Source organism: Equus przewalskii, chromosome 5 (assembly GCF_037783145.1).
Source record: "Equus przewalskii isolate Varuska chromosome 5, EquPr2, whole genome shotgun sequence".
In the NCBI taxonomy this organism is placed as follows: Eukaryota; Metazoa; Chordata; class Mammalia; order Perissodactyla; family Equidae; genus Equus; species Equus przewalskii.
The window spans coordinates 55,715,005-55,733,212 of record NC_091835.1 but is presented as its reverse complement, the minus strand read 5'-3'; the positions used below and the strand labels follow the sequence as shown (position 1 = coordinate 55,733,212).

The 18,208-nt window shown below is 41.0% G+C and overlaps 1 protein-coding gene across 3 annotated transcripts in view; it reads left to right on the top strand.

The window, feature by feature from the left end:
* TMTC1 (transmembrane O-mannosyltransferase targeting cadherins 1) overlaps window positions 1–18,208 on the top strand; it is a 258,597-nt gene that overhangs the window by 158,768 nt on the left and 81,621 nt on the right. For all 3 annotated transcript variants that reach the window (XM_070620953.1, XM_070620952.1, XM_070620954.1), the window contains one exon: window positions 9,200–9,321. In XM_070620953.1, the coding sequence (XP_070477054.1) occupies window positions 9,200–9,321 (122 nt within the window). The remainder of the gene's footprint in view (window positions 1–9,199; window positions 9,322–18,208) is intronic.

The window sequence follows — 18,208 nt, the reverse complement described above, 5'->3', positions numbered from 1 at the left end:
TGAGTGAATACCTGTACGTATATGAATATGACAGATATGTTACAAGATAAAGTGGTTATCTCAGTATTACATTCCAGAAAGATTTGTATGTATACAGTTCATAGATAAACAGTCGAATATTAAAAATGGAAGCTTAGAGCAATAACAACTTACAGAGCATGTGTAGATTAAACTTCAGAAGGCCTTTGTCCCACTTACCAGTCCACTTAGCTTATTTATTGTGCCTCTGTGTCACTCGATTGTGATTGTTCTCCTGTTTTCCTTACTAAGAAGGGCCATTTCATCACAGTATGTGATTTTTTTATATCCAAACAATCATTGTCCTCCTCTCAAGTCCTCTTAAATATAGTTTTGACTTACAATTCAATAACTAAGACCAGTCAAATCAATTATGTCTTACCCTATTGTGGCTGGTGGACATGGATATGTCCATTCTTCCAGAGGCTGGTTGTCAGAATGAGTAGATGGACCATCTGAAACCATTCATTCAAGAGAATACATGACAAGGAACACATATCCTTTGCCACGTATCCTACTACATCCCTGAGATTGTAGAATACTTGTGTTTGCATTTATCTGGCAAAGCAAATCAATGGTGCCCTCTGTCACAGGCCTCAGGGGTAAGATTTTCTTGACTACCTTAGCAGTGCCTTAGTGGGCAACGCCCACATTGCTTGCTGGGTCTTATCTGCTGTCAGTCTGTTTCTGCTACAAAATTGGAAGGTAGTCCAGGGCTGAAACTCCCCCAACACGCATACATTTGACATTAGCTTTGGACTCCAAAGCCACATGGACCGTGGGGAAAGGACTGGCGTTGGAGTGAACCAGACCTCAGTTTGAAACTGTTGTTTCTCATTAATTGGATTAATTTAGATAAGTGTCTTAAGCCCTCTGAGCCTCAATTTCCTTGTCTGTAGAACTAGGGATGATTACCTAATCTGTAATATTATCAGGAAATTTCAATGGAACAATTTAAATCAGATTTCTGGTATATGGTATGTACTTGAGTGGTATTTGTTTTTCCTACATCCTCTACCATTTGCAATTTACCAGGTGGCTTTTATAGCCCCCTCTGCATGTCTCCCTCCCATGGCACATGGGATATGTATATATATATATTTGTCCTTCTCTTCCTTCCTTGTCCTTGTCCTTGCCTTCCACCTCTAGTTTTCTTCAGTCCATTTTTAATACATAGTGCCTTTCCCATTTTTGTTCAGAACCACAGATAGTGATGCAGAAAGTTCATTTCTCTGACTTCTCCCATGTCTCCATAAATTCCTGTAAAAGTTTCATTTTAATCGGGAAAGTGTTTTTTGAACAACATTTTCCTAATTTACTCAATTCCCTCAACTCCTGACTGATGCTTGATTAAGTGAGTGGCATCTTTTTGCACTAGGCTATATTTTCCAATCTTGTTATTTCTAAAGTGGCTTTTTAAAGATTTTTATTTTTCTTTAAACATTTAGAGCACACTTATGCAGAATGTAACATACATTTCCAACTTTATTTCTTTATTCTTAATTAGAGTAAAGCAATCTGAGAGCTTCACTCCTCCGTCCGATTAAGCTTGAAACATAGTTGTGTGCTCTTGCGAGATAAGAAGTTTCAATGCCAGGAACTAGCGTTGGCAAGAAGATTCAGACTGTTGATTAAAAGCAAATCAAACAAAATCTCTATGCAAAAACGTTAAGTCCTGAACCAAAGACCAGAAATCGAAAATGTCAGTTTATGAACGCTCTGATTTTAATCTGCCCGCGGCTCTGTTCATTAGTGTATCTGGCAGTGCCGCTCAGTGAAGAAAGTTTGGCATGGGAACGAGCAGTGTTTAATTTGGCTCAGAGAAGACACAGAGTGTACAAATCTACTTTTGTCTCTGAGGGGGTATAATTTCTTCATTCATTTCCCCTTTTAAAATTTTTCTCCCCATACATTCATGAGTAAATTTTAGAGCACATGAAAGTAAGGAAATGATATCACCAACTCGAGCCAAGTAGAGTGTGGGTTGGCAGCTATGCTGTTGAGATCCTGAATCTAAGCTGTTTTCTGTCCCAGCTCAGCTTATCCTATTGATCTCAGACTAGGGAGAAAAAAATTGCAAGTGGTCCCTTTCCATACCTACATTTGAGATGTGAATTGGTCTCGTGTCCTGGCAGGACTTTCTTTCAACCTCTTGTAGTGTGGCATTGTGTCCTCCCAGGGGAATATGTGATCAGCAAGGAATTTGGCATCTGAGACTGAGGCTCTGAAAATCAGCTTTTAGTTTTTCTTTTTGTCTACACCCCTAAGACTGCCCCAAGGCTCCTCTTGCCTGCTGCACTGCTGGTAGGGAGTTCAGATTCCAGATCTTGTCTGAGTCCTAAGAAGTGGTCTGTTGCATTTGATATCACAATAGCAGTAAAAATTCGAAACTTCCCTCTTTTCCAACTGTTGAGAGATTGATCTCAAGCTCATTTGCCAGATAAAAAGCTCTCTCAGATTGCTGTTTGTCTTGACTGGTTTTCTTTGTTTGTTTATTTGTTTGTTTGTTTGTTTTGAGCTAACATCTGTGCCAGTCTTCCTCCATTTTGTACTTGGGACACCACCACAGCATGGCTTGATGAGTGATGTGTGGGTCCACACCTGGGATCTGAACCGACAAACCCCGGGCCGCCAAAGCAGAGCACGAACTTAACCACTATGCCACTGGGTTGGCCCGTGTCTTGACTGTTTTTCTACAACATTTTAAATGTTCTGTAGCCTTACTAGCTTAAAAAGGATGGTTTACCCAAGGGCTGAAATGTAAAGGAAATGTAACAATGTAAGTAAGGAAGGGACCAAGTCAGGAGGGGGCTGGAACCAGCTCCTTCTAGCTCACAAGAATTCTGTCCTTTCTTTGGGATCCACATCTCTGCTTCTGTCACCATGCTCTTTCACTCTGAGCTGATCAATCAGTCAGTCCTCGCAGGAAACACATGGCATAGCCAATGAGGTGATCGAAGAGAGCTTCTGAAGGAACCATTTGCAGTGATGTGGGCAGGATTAGTAGAGCCAATATGCAAAGTAACACCTATCAGATGGCCTGAAGTGGCAAAGGAGGGGATTGTCACCAGCACTGTCACCATGGAGAGGAGCCCCAGACAGGAACTGTGTCTGTAGCTAGGTGAACTGGGCCACTGCCAAACAGAGGTAGAGGAGTGTGGAGGAGAGAGCGGGGCTGTAAAATTCAAATACAAACACGACAACAATGAAGGTCAGGCAGACAAGGGGGCAGCCCAGGAGAAATGAGTTCAAGGTACTTTTGTGCAGAGCTCAGAAAGAATCCTTTTGCCCAAAACAGCCAAGCTCTTTCTGTCCTTCTTCTATCTTGGCACTTCCCATTCTGGTCTTGAAAGCATGCTGCTTGGCTTCTGAGGTAGTGTTTTGAGGATAAAACCGGTTCTCTATCCATTTGGTGCAGTCTCTATTATCACCATCCTTGAGAGCATCTGTAAACCTAAGGGCTTTTGTAGATTCAAAGTTCGTGATGTTAAAATATAAACCTGAGCCTCTCATTTGGTCAAATGGAGACTCACTGATGCATTTCCTGTGGGCAGCAATAGGGGTGATGGGCTGCAAAAAATTCTTAAAATGCACCAGAGCATCACAGGGAGAGGCCAGGTTCCTGAGTTGTGCAGGAGGGAGACCTGAAGCCTGTGCAACCTTGAGGAATATTTGTCACAGAAAGAATGCAATAACCCCCGGCATTCTTGCTGATTCGTCGTTGCAGCTATTTGTGAAGGACCCAAAGGTCTCAGGCATAAAAGAATTTACCACAGGGATAATAATTCTCACCTCCACAGAGTTGATGTGAAGATTAAATTAGAATTTATTTAAATTTGCACAAATTTGGATTGCCTGCTGCAGGGTTGCAATTCGGGAGTCACTTAGCCAGAGAGTGAGCCTAGCTCACTGCCCAGCTCCGTAACTGGGATTCAGGACCAACCCACCCTAAGAGATGAGGCAGTCGGATAAAGCAACAGCGTGTTTCAATTGATTAAATACCTTGTCTTCTTCAATTAAAAAGAACTTCCATTGTCATCATCATAGTAATCAATTATTGAATATTTTAATAAATTGAAATATTCAAAAAGTTAAAATTGAATTTCAATGAAGTAAAAGATGTCACTTTTCCTGAGCACAAAAGTTATATGACCATGCAAGACCGAGTAGCGATAAGTAGCAGTGAATGGAATTAGAGAGGTGCAGAAGGTATGTATATATCCTGATTAAAAATATCTCAGTACTGTTGGTCACCTCTGCCAGAGCCTTAGAAGAAACCCTTGGATGCTCAAGGACTGAGGGCTTTTCACCGCCCCATTAATGTTGCAAAAAACTATGTTTCAGAGGGTTACCAAAAGTACAAGATTTCCTTAGTGGTAAGTCCCTAAAATGGCTATTGGGGTGCTTGAGAACCCCACCGTGTATATGCAGTTTCCGTCACTGATCTTTACTCTGGCAGCACATATTTGTTGAATAATGATTATGTATGTGTCAGGGATCCAGATCAATTTAAATGAGATGGTGACTCCCATCCAGGAAGCCATAGTCTGATGGAGGAAGTAGGCCCATAAACAGCTAAGGAAGGAGGGCCTACTAAGTATTCAGCCATGCCAGTTGTCAGCTTTGCAAATGCCTTACTCCCAGGGCCAAAGAGGGGAGCTTTACTGCCATCAGCTTCCCTGAAGACTGATAAATTAGATGCAGACAGCTAGAACCTAGAGCTGCCAAATAAATCCTTAGGATTGAAATATAGCTGTGCTGTATGTAGAACTGTGAGAACTTGCTCACACCCTAAATGCACTGTACCTGTTTAGAGGTGAGAGAAAATATAATAACAGTGATGATGATAACCATGGTGATAATGAGGCCTCTTCTCTGCCTCTCTGGAAGGGAACAGCCTGCAGTGGATGTTGTCTATGTTGAATCGGGCAGAAAAGAGTCCTCGTCTCATGAACACTCATTCACACCCTGCTGGTCACAGTGCATGTGTGTGTATCCGTGTGTGTGTGTGTGTGTGCTGTCTGTATGTTTGTCTGTGTGTCCTCCTCTGTGGCCCTGCGCTTTGAAAAGTGAACTGGGACTAACAAAGGGAGGGGATAAACCAGGAGCTACCCAGCTAGACTCAGGTTCTGGAGCTCGATTTCCTCTGAGGGAATTTATGGTTCTGAGAAAACCACTGTTCTTCCATTAGCTGCTTAGTCAGATATGTGGCTGGGCTGATGGTGGCTGAGCCACTCTCTGGGCACCCTAAGAGGGGTGTTAAGAGATTTTTTCCTCTGAAGTTCAGGGAGATGCTTCTCTTTATCCTCCCAAACCAGAAAAGAAAAATCAAACCAAACACCTATCACAGTAAATCTATCACACGTTTTCCCTACAGATAAACTAGGTATCAACACTTTTTTTTTGAGGAAGATTAGCCCTGAGCTAAAATCTGCTGCCAATCCTCCTCCTATTTGCTGAGGAAGACTGGCCCTGAGCTAACATCCCTGCCCATCTTCCTCCACTTTATATGTGGGATGCCTGCCACAGCATGGCTTGATAAGCGGTGCGTAGGTCTGCACCCGGGATCCGAACCTGTGAACCCCAGGCCACTGAAACAGAATGTGTGAACTTAACTACTGCACCACTAGGCTGGCCCCTCAACACTCTTTCTTTTGTTTAATTGATCAACTTAAAATTCAGAGAAGTAAGTTAATTTGTCTGAAGTGCACAGTTAATCAGACAAATACCATGTATTATTAATGGCCATATTATTAGCTCTTTTAATTCTCATATCTTTTCATCCCCTAGTGTAATTTGGAATAAGTAAATTTCCATTTGCCTCTTTTCCTGGAAATGAATGCACTTTGTGTACTGGAAAATGCCACAGATTTTCTCTTTTTCCCCCACTCATATTTTGTTTGAGTTTCGCCTAAATCTATTTGGCTGATATAAGCTATAAATTAGTTAGCCAATTTTGTCACATCTCTGATCCACAGGATACAAAGTTGGATTCCCTCCCAGTCTTTCTCATTCTGGGAAATTCAGTCATATCCATGACATTTTTTCCCCTAACTTCACAACTTTCTGCTCGGCTGATCGACTTGAAGTTTAAAGAAATATGTTCTTGAATATTTTCTATGTCTTTTGACTGAATGGGGAGGAGGGAAGACAAAGGGTATTATCATCAAATTAACTTCAGAATAAGAAATTTCTTCATAATTATTATTTTTCTCAAAATAAAATAAAATAACGAAAGTTCATTGAGTTTGGGTGCAGTCCCACTGTCTTCAATTGAATGTTTTGGAAACAAAGAAAAACATGCTGTAAGACAGCCCATCTGGTAAGCAGCACAGAGTGGTGGCCTCGAAGCTCACAACTCACAACTCCAATAATGTGGACTTTTGCTGATGAAGAAATCTTTGTGATGATCCAGCCCCGCTGAGCCCTGAGCCTCTCCTGTCTCATTGTGCAGTTGAGACACGAAACGGCTAATTACGTGCCCACTCAAGGTGACTGATAGTGTGTTGATGGCAGGGCCACCATTTGAATCTAGACGTCAACTCTGGACACTGATTTGCTTTTTTTTCCTAAACACGTGACACCATTTAGTAGCTCCGTGCTGCCTCTAAGTAGAGGTCAACTCCACCTTTATCCCCCTCCAACAAGACCCTCATGATTTGTATCGCCAACATGTATACTTTTATTCCCCACTTTGTACAGTCTGTATCTTCTGTGCCTAGCTGTGACCACTCCCCCCCAAACACCACCAAATTTGCCTTGTAAGCGTTCATTCATTTTTCACACCCAGATTGTTACCTCCACCAGGAAGCCCTTTCTACCTCTTTCCCTTCTCACACCCAGTTTTTTCTCTTGCTTCATCATTTATTCAACAAATATTTCTGAGCAGCCACTAGGCACCAGTCACTGAGCTAAGCACAGATCATGCACAGCGAGCACAACTGACCAGCCCCTCATGGAACTTACAGTCTAGTGGAGACATTATAAACAGCAAACACTCAGATCAATATGCAACCACAACTGGGATGATTGCCATGAAGGGAATAAAGACCGTTCCTGGAGCCTGAAGAACCCACCTCCATGTGCCCAGCAGTGGTGAGCGCCTTGGGGATGCTGCCCACCTCAGGGGCTCAGTGAGTGAGGAGGAGGCAGGCTAGGAGTTGGGCGTCTGCTGTCACCTCCTCCCCACCTAATGGCTCCTGAAGAGCTCAGCCTTCTGTTGAGTAAAGGACACACACATATGGTCACCATGGTGAGGCCTTTGGTCAGGTGAGAAGGCGTGATATTAGGGGTGTGGAGGCGATGCCTCCTTCAGATCCCCAGTGACGGCTGTTCTCTGATAACCTCGATGAGGGGCAAGGGGGACACTCATTGAATAAAACACTGTCTGGGAACATGGATAATGGCCCAACTGGAGTTCTGCTTACACCCTTATTGTTCTTAATTCTATAGGATTAAGAAATAGGGAGTATTAAATTCTCTTTAGAACTGTCTATGGGAAGACACTTGAATACTTTTGTAAAAAGCATTTCAGCTTTTGAAAAGAGTTGAAAGAAGTCTTTAACTATCTCTAAAAAATAAAAGTACACCTATAAAAAGAGAAGATCAACCCCGTACTCAATAATAGGCTCAGAGTTCAGGGGGAACACTCGACAAGACTCTCATTCTCTGGGATTTATTTTTAATTTTAGCAAGAAATACTTGCTCTTGATGTCACAGGATTCTTATGAAGGTGTTTATTCTTCTTTAAATTATGTGAACTTTAAGTTCTTGAACTGAAATGTACTTTGTAAACTCAAAGTATAATCTAAATTACAAAGCTAGCTTGCAGCTTTTATGAACTTGTTACTTTTCTCACCTATTTTTTTCTCAATTTTAGTGGGTCATAGAAAATATATTATTGCATCCATTTGAGTTGAAGCCTTGTTATACAAGCTTTATTTTCTTTTTCTATCATCTTTTAATTCTAAAGAGTATGTTTCCTTTAGGTAAAAAATGAGATCATTGCTTACAGAACCATTAATTATTTAAGGGAAATTTTCCAAATCGCATTTGTTCATATGGAATTGCTCTCACAAATTTCATTCCTCTATATGTGGGAGTCAGCAAAACAAAGATTTTAATAAAATCAAGGTGACAAATATCTCAAGATGTTTGAAATATTTTACTTTGTATACTTAAAGTATAGTAGTTCATATTAGGAGTCTTGTTTATATTTTTGAAATTCTTTTAGTTAGTCTTTTATAATTATTAAAAGTAATAAACTAAAGTGTTCATAAGAAACATTTAAAACTGTAATATGGAAAGTTCGATTAGGTTGTCTTCTTAAACATTTTTTAAAAAGAAAAAATAATACCACCCAATATGTTGAAGTTTGTTTTAAATAGGCCTCTCTTCCAGGGTATCCATACCATAGACACTCAGTGGAAATGCAAACTACTTTTTATAGTGCCTATTACAACATATTATTAGCAATAAACAGATTTTTTTCTGTTAATTATAAGTGACGGAGAAATCTCTACAAGTTAATATATACAATATTAGAGAAAAGTGCTTTGTCAATTTAATGGATTATTGTAGTGAATTTTGATTCCAAAAAATGTCATGGAACAAATATTTGCTTACTGGCTTAATTTGAAAGGTTCTGAAAACCCTTCAGCGCAAATGATCTCCCTCATTGGCGCCCCCAATTTTACCGTTCGCATTTCATTTCCTTTCTGCTAGGCTGTGCTTCTCCTGGTGGGCTTTGTGTAGGGTCTTTTTTTCAATGTGTTCTATTTTTGAAAGGACCGTAATTCTCCAGGATGCTTTAGAGAGCTTGATTCTCTCCAGCAAACGAGTTGCCTGGGGGGACAGGGAATCTGAAAGGAGCCAGACCAAGAAGTGGGGTTGCTGTAGGGCCTGCCCAGAACAAGGAGTGATGGGCCCTGATCAGATCTGCAATTATCAAACGTTTCTGGGTGGCAAACGTGTGTCAGGGGGACATGTGAATATCGTGACATGCCAGAGGTTTTAGCCTGAGGGCTTTCTCTCATGAATTCAGCGCAGTGATCAAAAGGTTTGCATTGGTCTAACTTATTCATTCCTTCAATGAGAACTTAAAAATGAAAGAGATGGTTAAATGCTGACAGAAGTGGAATTAAACCAAAATTAATTTGTCCTTCACTGTTGTGTGTTTCAGAGACTGGAGCACAAGGAAGTTTTAGTGGGCTTGTCGTTCCTGGTTTTCCCGTTCATTCCAGCCAGCAATCTCTTCTTCAGGGTGGGTTTTGTGGTGGCCGAGAGAGTCCTTTACATGCCTAGGTAATTATTGCTCATGATTTCCTCGTTACGAGACCTGCCCTCTGTCACCAGCACTGATAGTTCCAGAGAGACAGTCGTTTGCATGTGTAGCAGTTAGATCCTTGTGGAGCTAAGGAGTTTATTATCTCAGCTTTAAAAGCAGCCACGGAGAAGTCTGGATGAGGTCGAGTTCACACACATTCACTCTAGTCTGCAATGGCTCGCCTCCAGGTGAAAGCAGGACAGTTAAATGTGAAATCCTGACCAGAGTATATGCAGGATTTTAGCAGCAGTTACCACAGTATCTGTGTTTTATTAAACATAATGATAGTAACTTTCTAGAAATATTTGTTGATTTGCATAAAATCATTAATTAAGTAGCATGTTTGCAATTAACTTCTTCCTTCTTTCTCTCTCTGTCTCTCTTTCTTTGTTCTTTAAAAGTAAGAACAATCTCAAGAAAATTTGTTCTTGAGAAAAAAAATGGTTAAAAATTATAAAGGGCATTCAGACGCATATGATTACACGATGCCACTTGGTTCTGAATATTTGAATTGTGCTGAAGGTTGCTGTTCTCTTATCTTATTCAAATATCATCGTTCCAAGGCCACATTTCTTTTCTGATGCCCAGAAATGTCCCTGAAATGGTTCTGCCATTTATCCATTGTGTGACCTTGAGCAAGACATGAAGTTTTTTGTACCCAGTTTTTCTCATTCTTAATTGGGATTTAGTAATTGGGATTTTAGTAAACTTCCTAAAATTAAGTAATTTTATGAATGATATGTAAGAATGAGCTTTTCTAAAAGGCAGTATCATAAATCAAAATATTGTAAGGAAATCATTTTTTCTTTGTTGATATTGTTAGAAATTTAAAAATATGTATCATTGGAAATGAATTTCATATCCTTTAATTCCCCCCAAACCAAGACCCCAACAGCTTTCTTAAGACTTGATGCTGTATTATTTTGATTTGGTTAAGGAGAGGACAACCCTTAATTCTTTTTGTGTTTCTGCAGCACAGTTTTGGAAGGAGATTATTTCTTGATAAATACTATTTAATAAGGACAAAAATACAACACAAATTCCTTGTGTCCTGTATTGTTTTAAGATAACAGGCTCATGAGGCCTTGCCAATAATAAGGATTATGAAGGGCAAAAGTGAATATCAGTGTCTGTTCTAGCTGTATTTTCTTAGACCCTTTGAAAGTGGCTTCAGTCAGGTTTTCTCTGTAATACTGATGATTCCAAGTGCAATCTCTATTCATTCGTCATTTAACAGATATTCACAGAGCACCTTTGTCAGACATGCTCTACTAGAATCTGAGGCTACAAAAATAATTGAATCTCAGTTTTTTCCCTCAAAGAGTTTATTAACTGCTGATTAACAAAGTAGAGTCTTACATTCTAAACATTTAGTGAGTCCTAGTATTCTTTAAAATGGTATCATACTCATTAATGCTATTTTAACATTAAATGTATCAAACTTTTATTGAACTTTCGTAATATGTCCATCACTATGCTAAGCATGTTGTATTTATTTCATCAATTAATTGACACTGTAGCTGGTAGTTCACAGCATGTCCCTGAGGTCAGAGGGCCTGTGTTGGAATTCTGACTTAGCCATGAGTGTGCGGTCCCTAAGCGTCAGTTTTTTCATCTGTATAAAATGAAGATAATAGCACCCAACTCAATAAGAGATTGTGAGCATTAAATGAGTTGATCGTATAAAAAGCTTAGGAAGTGTTTTCCGTTGTACATGATCAATAAATATTATATATTGTTATTGTTGATATCAGCTTGCTGGGGCAGCTGGTACCATCATCCCTGTTTTACAGAAATAAAACTTGGGCTCCGACAAGTTAAGTAACATGCCCACAGTGACCTAGCTACTAGGTGGCAGAGTTGGGATGCAAATCCTTGTCTACCGACAGATCTTTCGTCTTCCAGACTATATTGCTTCTCTGATAGTAACATCTTAGCATTCTTCTCAATTGAAAAAGAAGGAGGAGAAAATCTGAACATAGTAAAGTACTTTCAGCCCAACTCCATCTGATGATCAAGACTTGATACTTCCGAGAGTCCTGTAGCAAGCTTTTCTAATCCAAATACAGGAGAATAATTTATGAGGAGATAAAGGGCTGGAATGTTAAACAAGAAGTTAAAATTTCATTCTTCTGGAAGAGACATAATGGAAGCCCATAATATTGTCATCAGCCATTTGCGGGGTGTCTCATTTAAAGACTCCAGGGATGTGTGTTCTCCAAACACCCACAGCATCGTGCCAGCTCTGACTCTTCCTGTGCTGCCATATTCTAAATAGACCATGTTCTGACTCCATTTCATTTTCTCTAAAACAGACAGAGTAGTGCCCCTGCCCTTTTCCTCCAGGAATAAGCAGATTTGGACTAAAAGTAGTGTTCTGAATATGAAGAAAACATCAGTGTTAGCAAGAGCAAGTGCCTGCCTCTTAGAACCAATCTGGATTTTGCTGCATTTGGCAAACTGGGTGCAGAGTCATCCAAAATCAATTCCAGTAAATTAGTCTTCATTAAAAAATGATTGTTCTTTTCTTTCCAAGTTCCTGCATCTATGCACTGTAGCATTGACGCTGTCATCATTTTCCAGGGCTTTCTCTTGGATTAATATCCATATCTCCTGGATTAATATCCACATCATCACTGTGCCCAGCCAGGCCACTTTCCCCTCCAGCGCTGTAGTCTCAGTAGATGCCAGAGCCATGTGCTTTCCACCCCTTAGAGATGGTCCTGGAGGCTGATGAAGAAGTCAGATGACTAGGCCAGGCCCACAGCTCTGCACAAACCTGAGAGTTTAACTCATATTTGAGGAGGCTGGAGTTGGAGGAAGCCTAGGACTTTTTGAGTGAGACATACCTCTCATGAATCCCAGTCTCTCTTCACAGGCATCATTGTAACTAACACAAGGAAGCTCGTTCGCTATGGCACTGGATTCCATGTTACCTAAAATTGTGCAACTGATGTGGTTCAGGCTGAGTCAGAAATTAAAGCCTGCTTGGGCAAACTTCTGTGCTGTGGCTTCAGAGAGTTTCTAATGACTTCCTCAGGGCCAGTTTATGAACACTGACAGTTTTCTTTGAAAATGAGGGACTTTCTCTGGAAAAGATTTTACTCAGCAATGACCAGCCATCCTGTCTCAGTGGAGAATGGTAGACAGTTGGCCGAGAGCTGCAGAAGTCTCCCCCAGGGCCACAGAGGATCTTTCAGAGGCTGCAGCCATCCATCCCTTGGAAGGTGGCAGAGCATTTAATTGTTGCGTTTAATAAACCTACACATTGGCTTTAATGATGATGAAGAACATGTCCCAAGCCTTTTATAGACTTCTAGACACACAGATCTTATAGATCTTCTCTGTATGACTCTTCTTCCATTATTGACCTTGACAAAAACAGCCATTTTCCTCAGCATTAGTACCCAGGTGCTTTGAGGAAAACATATATACAGTTTACTTGATGACATTCCTGAAAATACGGGTCATCATCTTTATGCAGAAATTCTGTGTTGTCTCAAAATCTTTAGCCAATGGGAAAATGAAATCAAAAGCTCAGTTGGTTATCCTTCTGAGGAAGGTGCACTTCCTGTTCCTTAAATGCTTGTTTCAGGTTATCGTGGAGCCAAATCCTGCCCATAGATGCTCATCCATGAACACTACGAAAGTCATGCCCACTCTCACTGAAGCCTGGGTAAGGCCCATCAGGCCCAGGGGGCTGATTTGCCATTTTGTTAAAAAAGCCCAGAATGAGTCAGACCAACGGAGCTCTTTCATTCTCCGCTTTACGCCTAACAATGAACAAGCCACTTAAATCTTCTGGCTTCTGTTCTCCCTCCGTCCTAACCTAGAAAGATGCAAAATATTGCCTTCCTCTTACTTGCACTTTGAAGTCTGTGGATAAAAGGCACAGAAATAGGCTATATATTTAGCACTGCGTGGCTTTAGGTCAGGGTTTTACCACCGAAAGAAACCGGAATCATCTTTTCTTCTGGTGGAAAATGCCAATTTTGTGGATGTCCTTTTTGAACAGGCAGGAGAGTTCAGGGCTTAAATCATTCTTTCACAAAAATTTTGGTCTCTTATTCTTACCTCAAGAGAAGCATATAATTTTATGGCTTTTTTTTTTGTATTTTATACAAACCACATTAGAATGTTTCAAAAGACTAAAATTTCTTAGAATCAATGAAGCAGAAATAGTTGTTGAAAGCTCTCAAGTAAAGTCTTCGAATGTGATCAGATAGCCATTCATGTGCCAGATTAAAGATGATTTATGCACTTCAGCGCCAAGAGCAAATTCCTAAACTACTTTAAGAAAACATAGGTGAGTGGAGAGGAGAAAAGAATAGACAGGAAGAATTGAAGGCAGAAACAATATTATGGATAGAACTGATTGAGAATAATTGAGACCACAGGAGAAGTTATATAACATGTATTTGAGGGAAGAAAGAAAAATAAAAAGTTGCCCTGTTCTTAGAAAGAAATGCCATTTATAGTGTATAGTCCCTAAGCTTATAGACACATGAGACATGGGAAATTGGAAAAAAGATGTCTCACATTCACTTTTGAGAAATATCTTCAAATCATACCTGTCAATGGAATTTTTAATCTTGTGCAGGTTGCTATTGAAACAACACTGCAGTATTTATTTCTCAGGGTGCCAAGTGGGAAATGTTCTCTCTAAAGTAACACTTCCTATGTTATCTGATCTTGGGGACCCATCCTGATGAGTCATCTATGTATAGGCTTCTTCAGAGCTGCTGGAGGAGAGTGATGATTATTTCAGAGTAAATCAAAGTTTTGCCAACTATTAAAACCAGCAGAGAAATGGTTTGCTATCAACAAAAACTTAGTTTTGCAAATCCAGTCGGAAGAAGACTGACTAGGAATCAGCGTAGCCCAGTCTGTCCCCCACTGCCTGGCAGTCTTGGGGGAATCATTTTCCTATCTGTAAGACCAGAGGGTTGACCTTACTCAGAAGTTCCCAAATATTGCTTGGATCTCCCTGGTCTGTGGCCAAGTTGGAGGGTGAGGGGAGAAAGGCAATGTAGTGAGTTTTTCATAAAGTTAATCTATACATTTTTTAAATTGTGAAGTTATACCATTATTATATTTTTGGTATTAAAATATCGTTTCTTTTATGACATGATGATGAGAACAGCAAGGGGCACACAACCCTCCGTCAGTTCCTCCCCACCTACCCAATTCCCCCTTTTTGGAAATTTTACCGGTTTGGGAAATCTAAAACTCCAGTAAACACTGTGCTACATAATCTCTAAGGTCCCTCCAGCGCCAGAATTCAACTGTTTTGTGATTCAGAATAACCATGTGGGAAGCATGAATTTTTTTCCCCCTAAGATGTTAAACAAAGACTTTGTCACGCTTGGGATGGGACCACCTACCTCTGCTCCATTTCAGCAGGATGGGCCCAGGAGAGAAAGGGAACTGTGTGCCCTGGGGGAAGGCAGAAAGGAAGGAAGTACATCTGCCATGAGGACAGGCTCTCCGAAGGGCCTGACCGGAGACACCAGGAAGTGGTCAGGAAGCATTGGTGCGGGGGCCTGTACTATGAGTTATTGGGGTGTCCTCATATGCAGCAGGAAGAGGTGATGCTTCAAAGTTCATGGGGGCCAGCAGCAACAAGGTATGTGTGTTAGGAGGAAATGGGGCCCTGACAACAAGAGCAATGCCAGACCTCCCTCTTCAAGGGGCATTAGTACAGGCAACTTATTAGGAGAGGGTGTGGTCCATGAGAACAGGTCAGAAGTTTGCCTAGCCATATCAAGTCATGGGGAGACACTCAGGAATTGGGCTGAAGCCTAATATCTAAACAGGGGCTGAAAGCATGGGTAAGATTGCCCACAAGAATGACTGGTACTAGATTCAGCATGTTGAGTCCCTCTGTCTAAGGCCGGGGCTGGTAGGTATGGAACAAAGTTGAGCCATCTAAGAGGACACAAGTAACTAGATTTTGAGGGGGCCAAATCACAGGAATAAGAGAAAGGCCAGGAACCAGGCAGAGCCAGATATTCAGTCTCTTTGCTTTTTAGTTTGATTCTTTGTTTGAAATTCCCATTGTATAATACGTTAGAGGGACAGGAAAAGCAACCTGGGCTTGTCATAGAGCCACTCAACTAAAAACCTAGGAGATAGATTGATAGGCAGTTTTCACAGTTGCAAGGTCAAGTGCACTGGCCCTCTGAGCATATGTGTGTCTAAGTGTGTTGTATGTGTTGGCTAAATTACCCAAGTCCACTCAATTTTTACTTAGTGTTAGATCTGAATTCATTTTTTATGCATTTCTATCATGGTCATCTTAAAAGAACAAAGTGCTCTTCTGTCATAAAGAGAATGACAAAAGGAAAGAGAAATGCTGTGCACCATTACACTAGGGAACGATAAAGTGAGGTCACCATATGATCTGAAGAGAAAGAGCAAAGTAAGAATCAGTGATGCCTTTGGAGGGGAAACTGGGAAAATCCAATGTTCGAGTAATGCAAAGAAGTCAAGAAGTCTTTTTACCTTAATGAGTATTCTACTGCTGTTAAATATGGTGTCTTCCACGTTACTCACAATATTTTAAAAGAAAGCTGAGTCTGTTAGCCTTTCCCTCTCCTCCCCATGTCTTCAGTCCTCAGTGGACAAACCTCCAGTGTCACGCAGTCAGAGGCTTCCTATATGTGGTTTCAGAAGTCAATGAAAGTTATACTCTTCAGAATATCGTGGGGTAAGGATGGGAATATTTGACTTCAGTGTGTTTGTCTCTTTGCTCTTGCTGTGCCAGCTTAAACTGTTCCATCCAGAATTTTAAGACCTGAACTCAGATGAGGATGTGAGATCTAGAAGCTAGACCTTATCCAGTGAGGGCTGCTCTCCAGGGCAGTGACCAGGTAGGGAGGGTCCTGGGGCTGCACCAGACAGGTAGCCAGTCACCAAGGCATCATGGGGATGAGTGCTGTGTGAAGGTCATGACCAGGAAGGGAAGCAGGAGTTTCTGAGGCACTTAATTGAATGTGTTAGAAAACCAGAAATTGTAGATCACAGACAGAAATAACATAGAACAGAGCAATGGTGAGAATGAAGGGAGCTGGGAGGAGGTCGAGGTGCTCGTGGGCTGAAGATCCATTGGCCAATCTGCTGTGCTAAATTAATTGTGCTCAGTCCAGGGCAAAAGGTGAGGAAGAGTTTGAACAGTTATTTACTAGACTGGAATCATGGCTTTAATATTACAGAACCCTGTTAGTTATAAAAGATGAATGTTTATGTCTGTTAAGTGCTAAATGGTGAACAGCAAATGTCTTGGAAACCAGAATTTGAAAGTAAAATTTAGAGAGTATAATTTGGATTCAGATGAGACTAAACGGAATAATATAAGTGAAAAATATTGTAAGCTGTGCTAGGTAATTGCAAGTCATGATTTCAGTGTACCCTGTGCAGATGAGAAGATGAGGTGAATCAAAGGCAAAGGAAATCAAAGTGGCATAGGGGTGGCCTCTCCTTCTTCCCCATCCCTTTTCCTCCTCCTCCATTGGTTCTACAAATCTCTTCATTCCTTTTCTAACCTGATGTGCTCAAAAGTGAACACCCCTAGCTTAGTGGGTTAGTGTTCTGAACACAATCCTGAAGGAGGTTGTGAAATGCGCCTCCGAGAGTGGAGGAGAGAGACTAAAGCACAGAGGTCACATAGCCACTGCCCTGCACAGTTGACTGTGGCTTTGCCTGGAGGGTGTGGGTGGGCTTAAGCGTTGCCATTTCAACCTCCCTTCCATCGAGACCCCTTGTTGTTATTAGTGAATCTATTTCTTTCCTTTTCTCTTGGCTTCTGCACAGGGAACTACATCTCAAACCCATGATTTCTTGTTCAGATTTCAGTAATCTTAAAATATCTTTCACAGTCTTTTGGAAACCTGGATTGTCTTGCTCTCACGAGGGTTGGGGCCACCATTTTGTAAGTCTGTGTTTTCTCATAGCACCCAGCACAATAGATGCTTCATAAAAGAGAATTGGAGAGAATCACAGAACCCTGGACACATGACACAGCATCTGCCTATGCAGTCAGATCTACGTGAACACAGGGGAGTAGGGGAGGAGACAGCAGCAACTGGTGGATTGTCCAGTATGCTTTACAAGTGAAGAAGCCACACTCTAGAATATGGTGGTTTATGGCAGAAGAAGTGACAGAATTCAGGTCCTAGAGATGAGGATGCTGTAGGAGGGTAGAGAAGGTGGTTTTTCTAGCTTTTTAGAAGTAGTTTTAGTTAGTTGGGAAGTATTTGGCTTTGGCCAAAAGGCCCCTCAGGCCCAGATGGAAAATTCCTTTGTGACTACTTGCACCAAGCTGGGAGGAAAGGAAGCCAGGCCTGGGTGGAAGGCACCAGCAAGGAGGAAACACCCATACCTTCAGTGTGGACAGTCCTCCTGGTGATGTCATTGAGGGTCTTAGCATCTTCAGGCCCCACTTGGAGTGATTCATTTTTAAGTTCATCATTGTTTCCATCTTAATTTCTGATACCTTCAACAGCAATGTTCAACTATGCTTATGAAGCGGCCCCAGTTATGTGTCCTGTGCGTAAGGCACAAAGACGAATAAAATGTTACACTGTCCTTAAACAACTGGCCTGAACTTCCAAACAGTTAATGCTTTCTTATCAAAATTGAATACAGAAGCTTCCTCATTATGCATTAATTCACCAAAGAGATTATACCCTGCATTTTCTTCCCTTTCACGAAGATAGAGTAGAGAAAGACTTGAAAGGGGCCTAACGGAAGATTTGCGTAAGTGCTTTTCGTCTTTGAGGTCTGTGAATGCACATTAACATAAATACATGGCTGTATATATTTCACATACTACAAATGTATCTTACTTTCTGCAATATTTTGTTC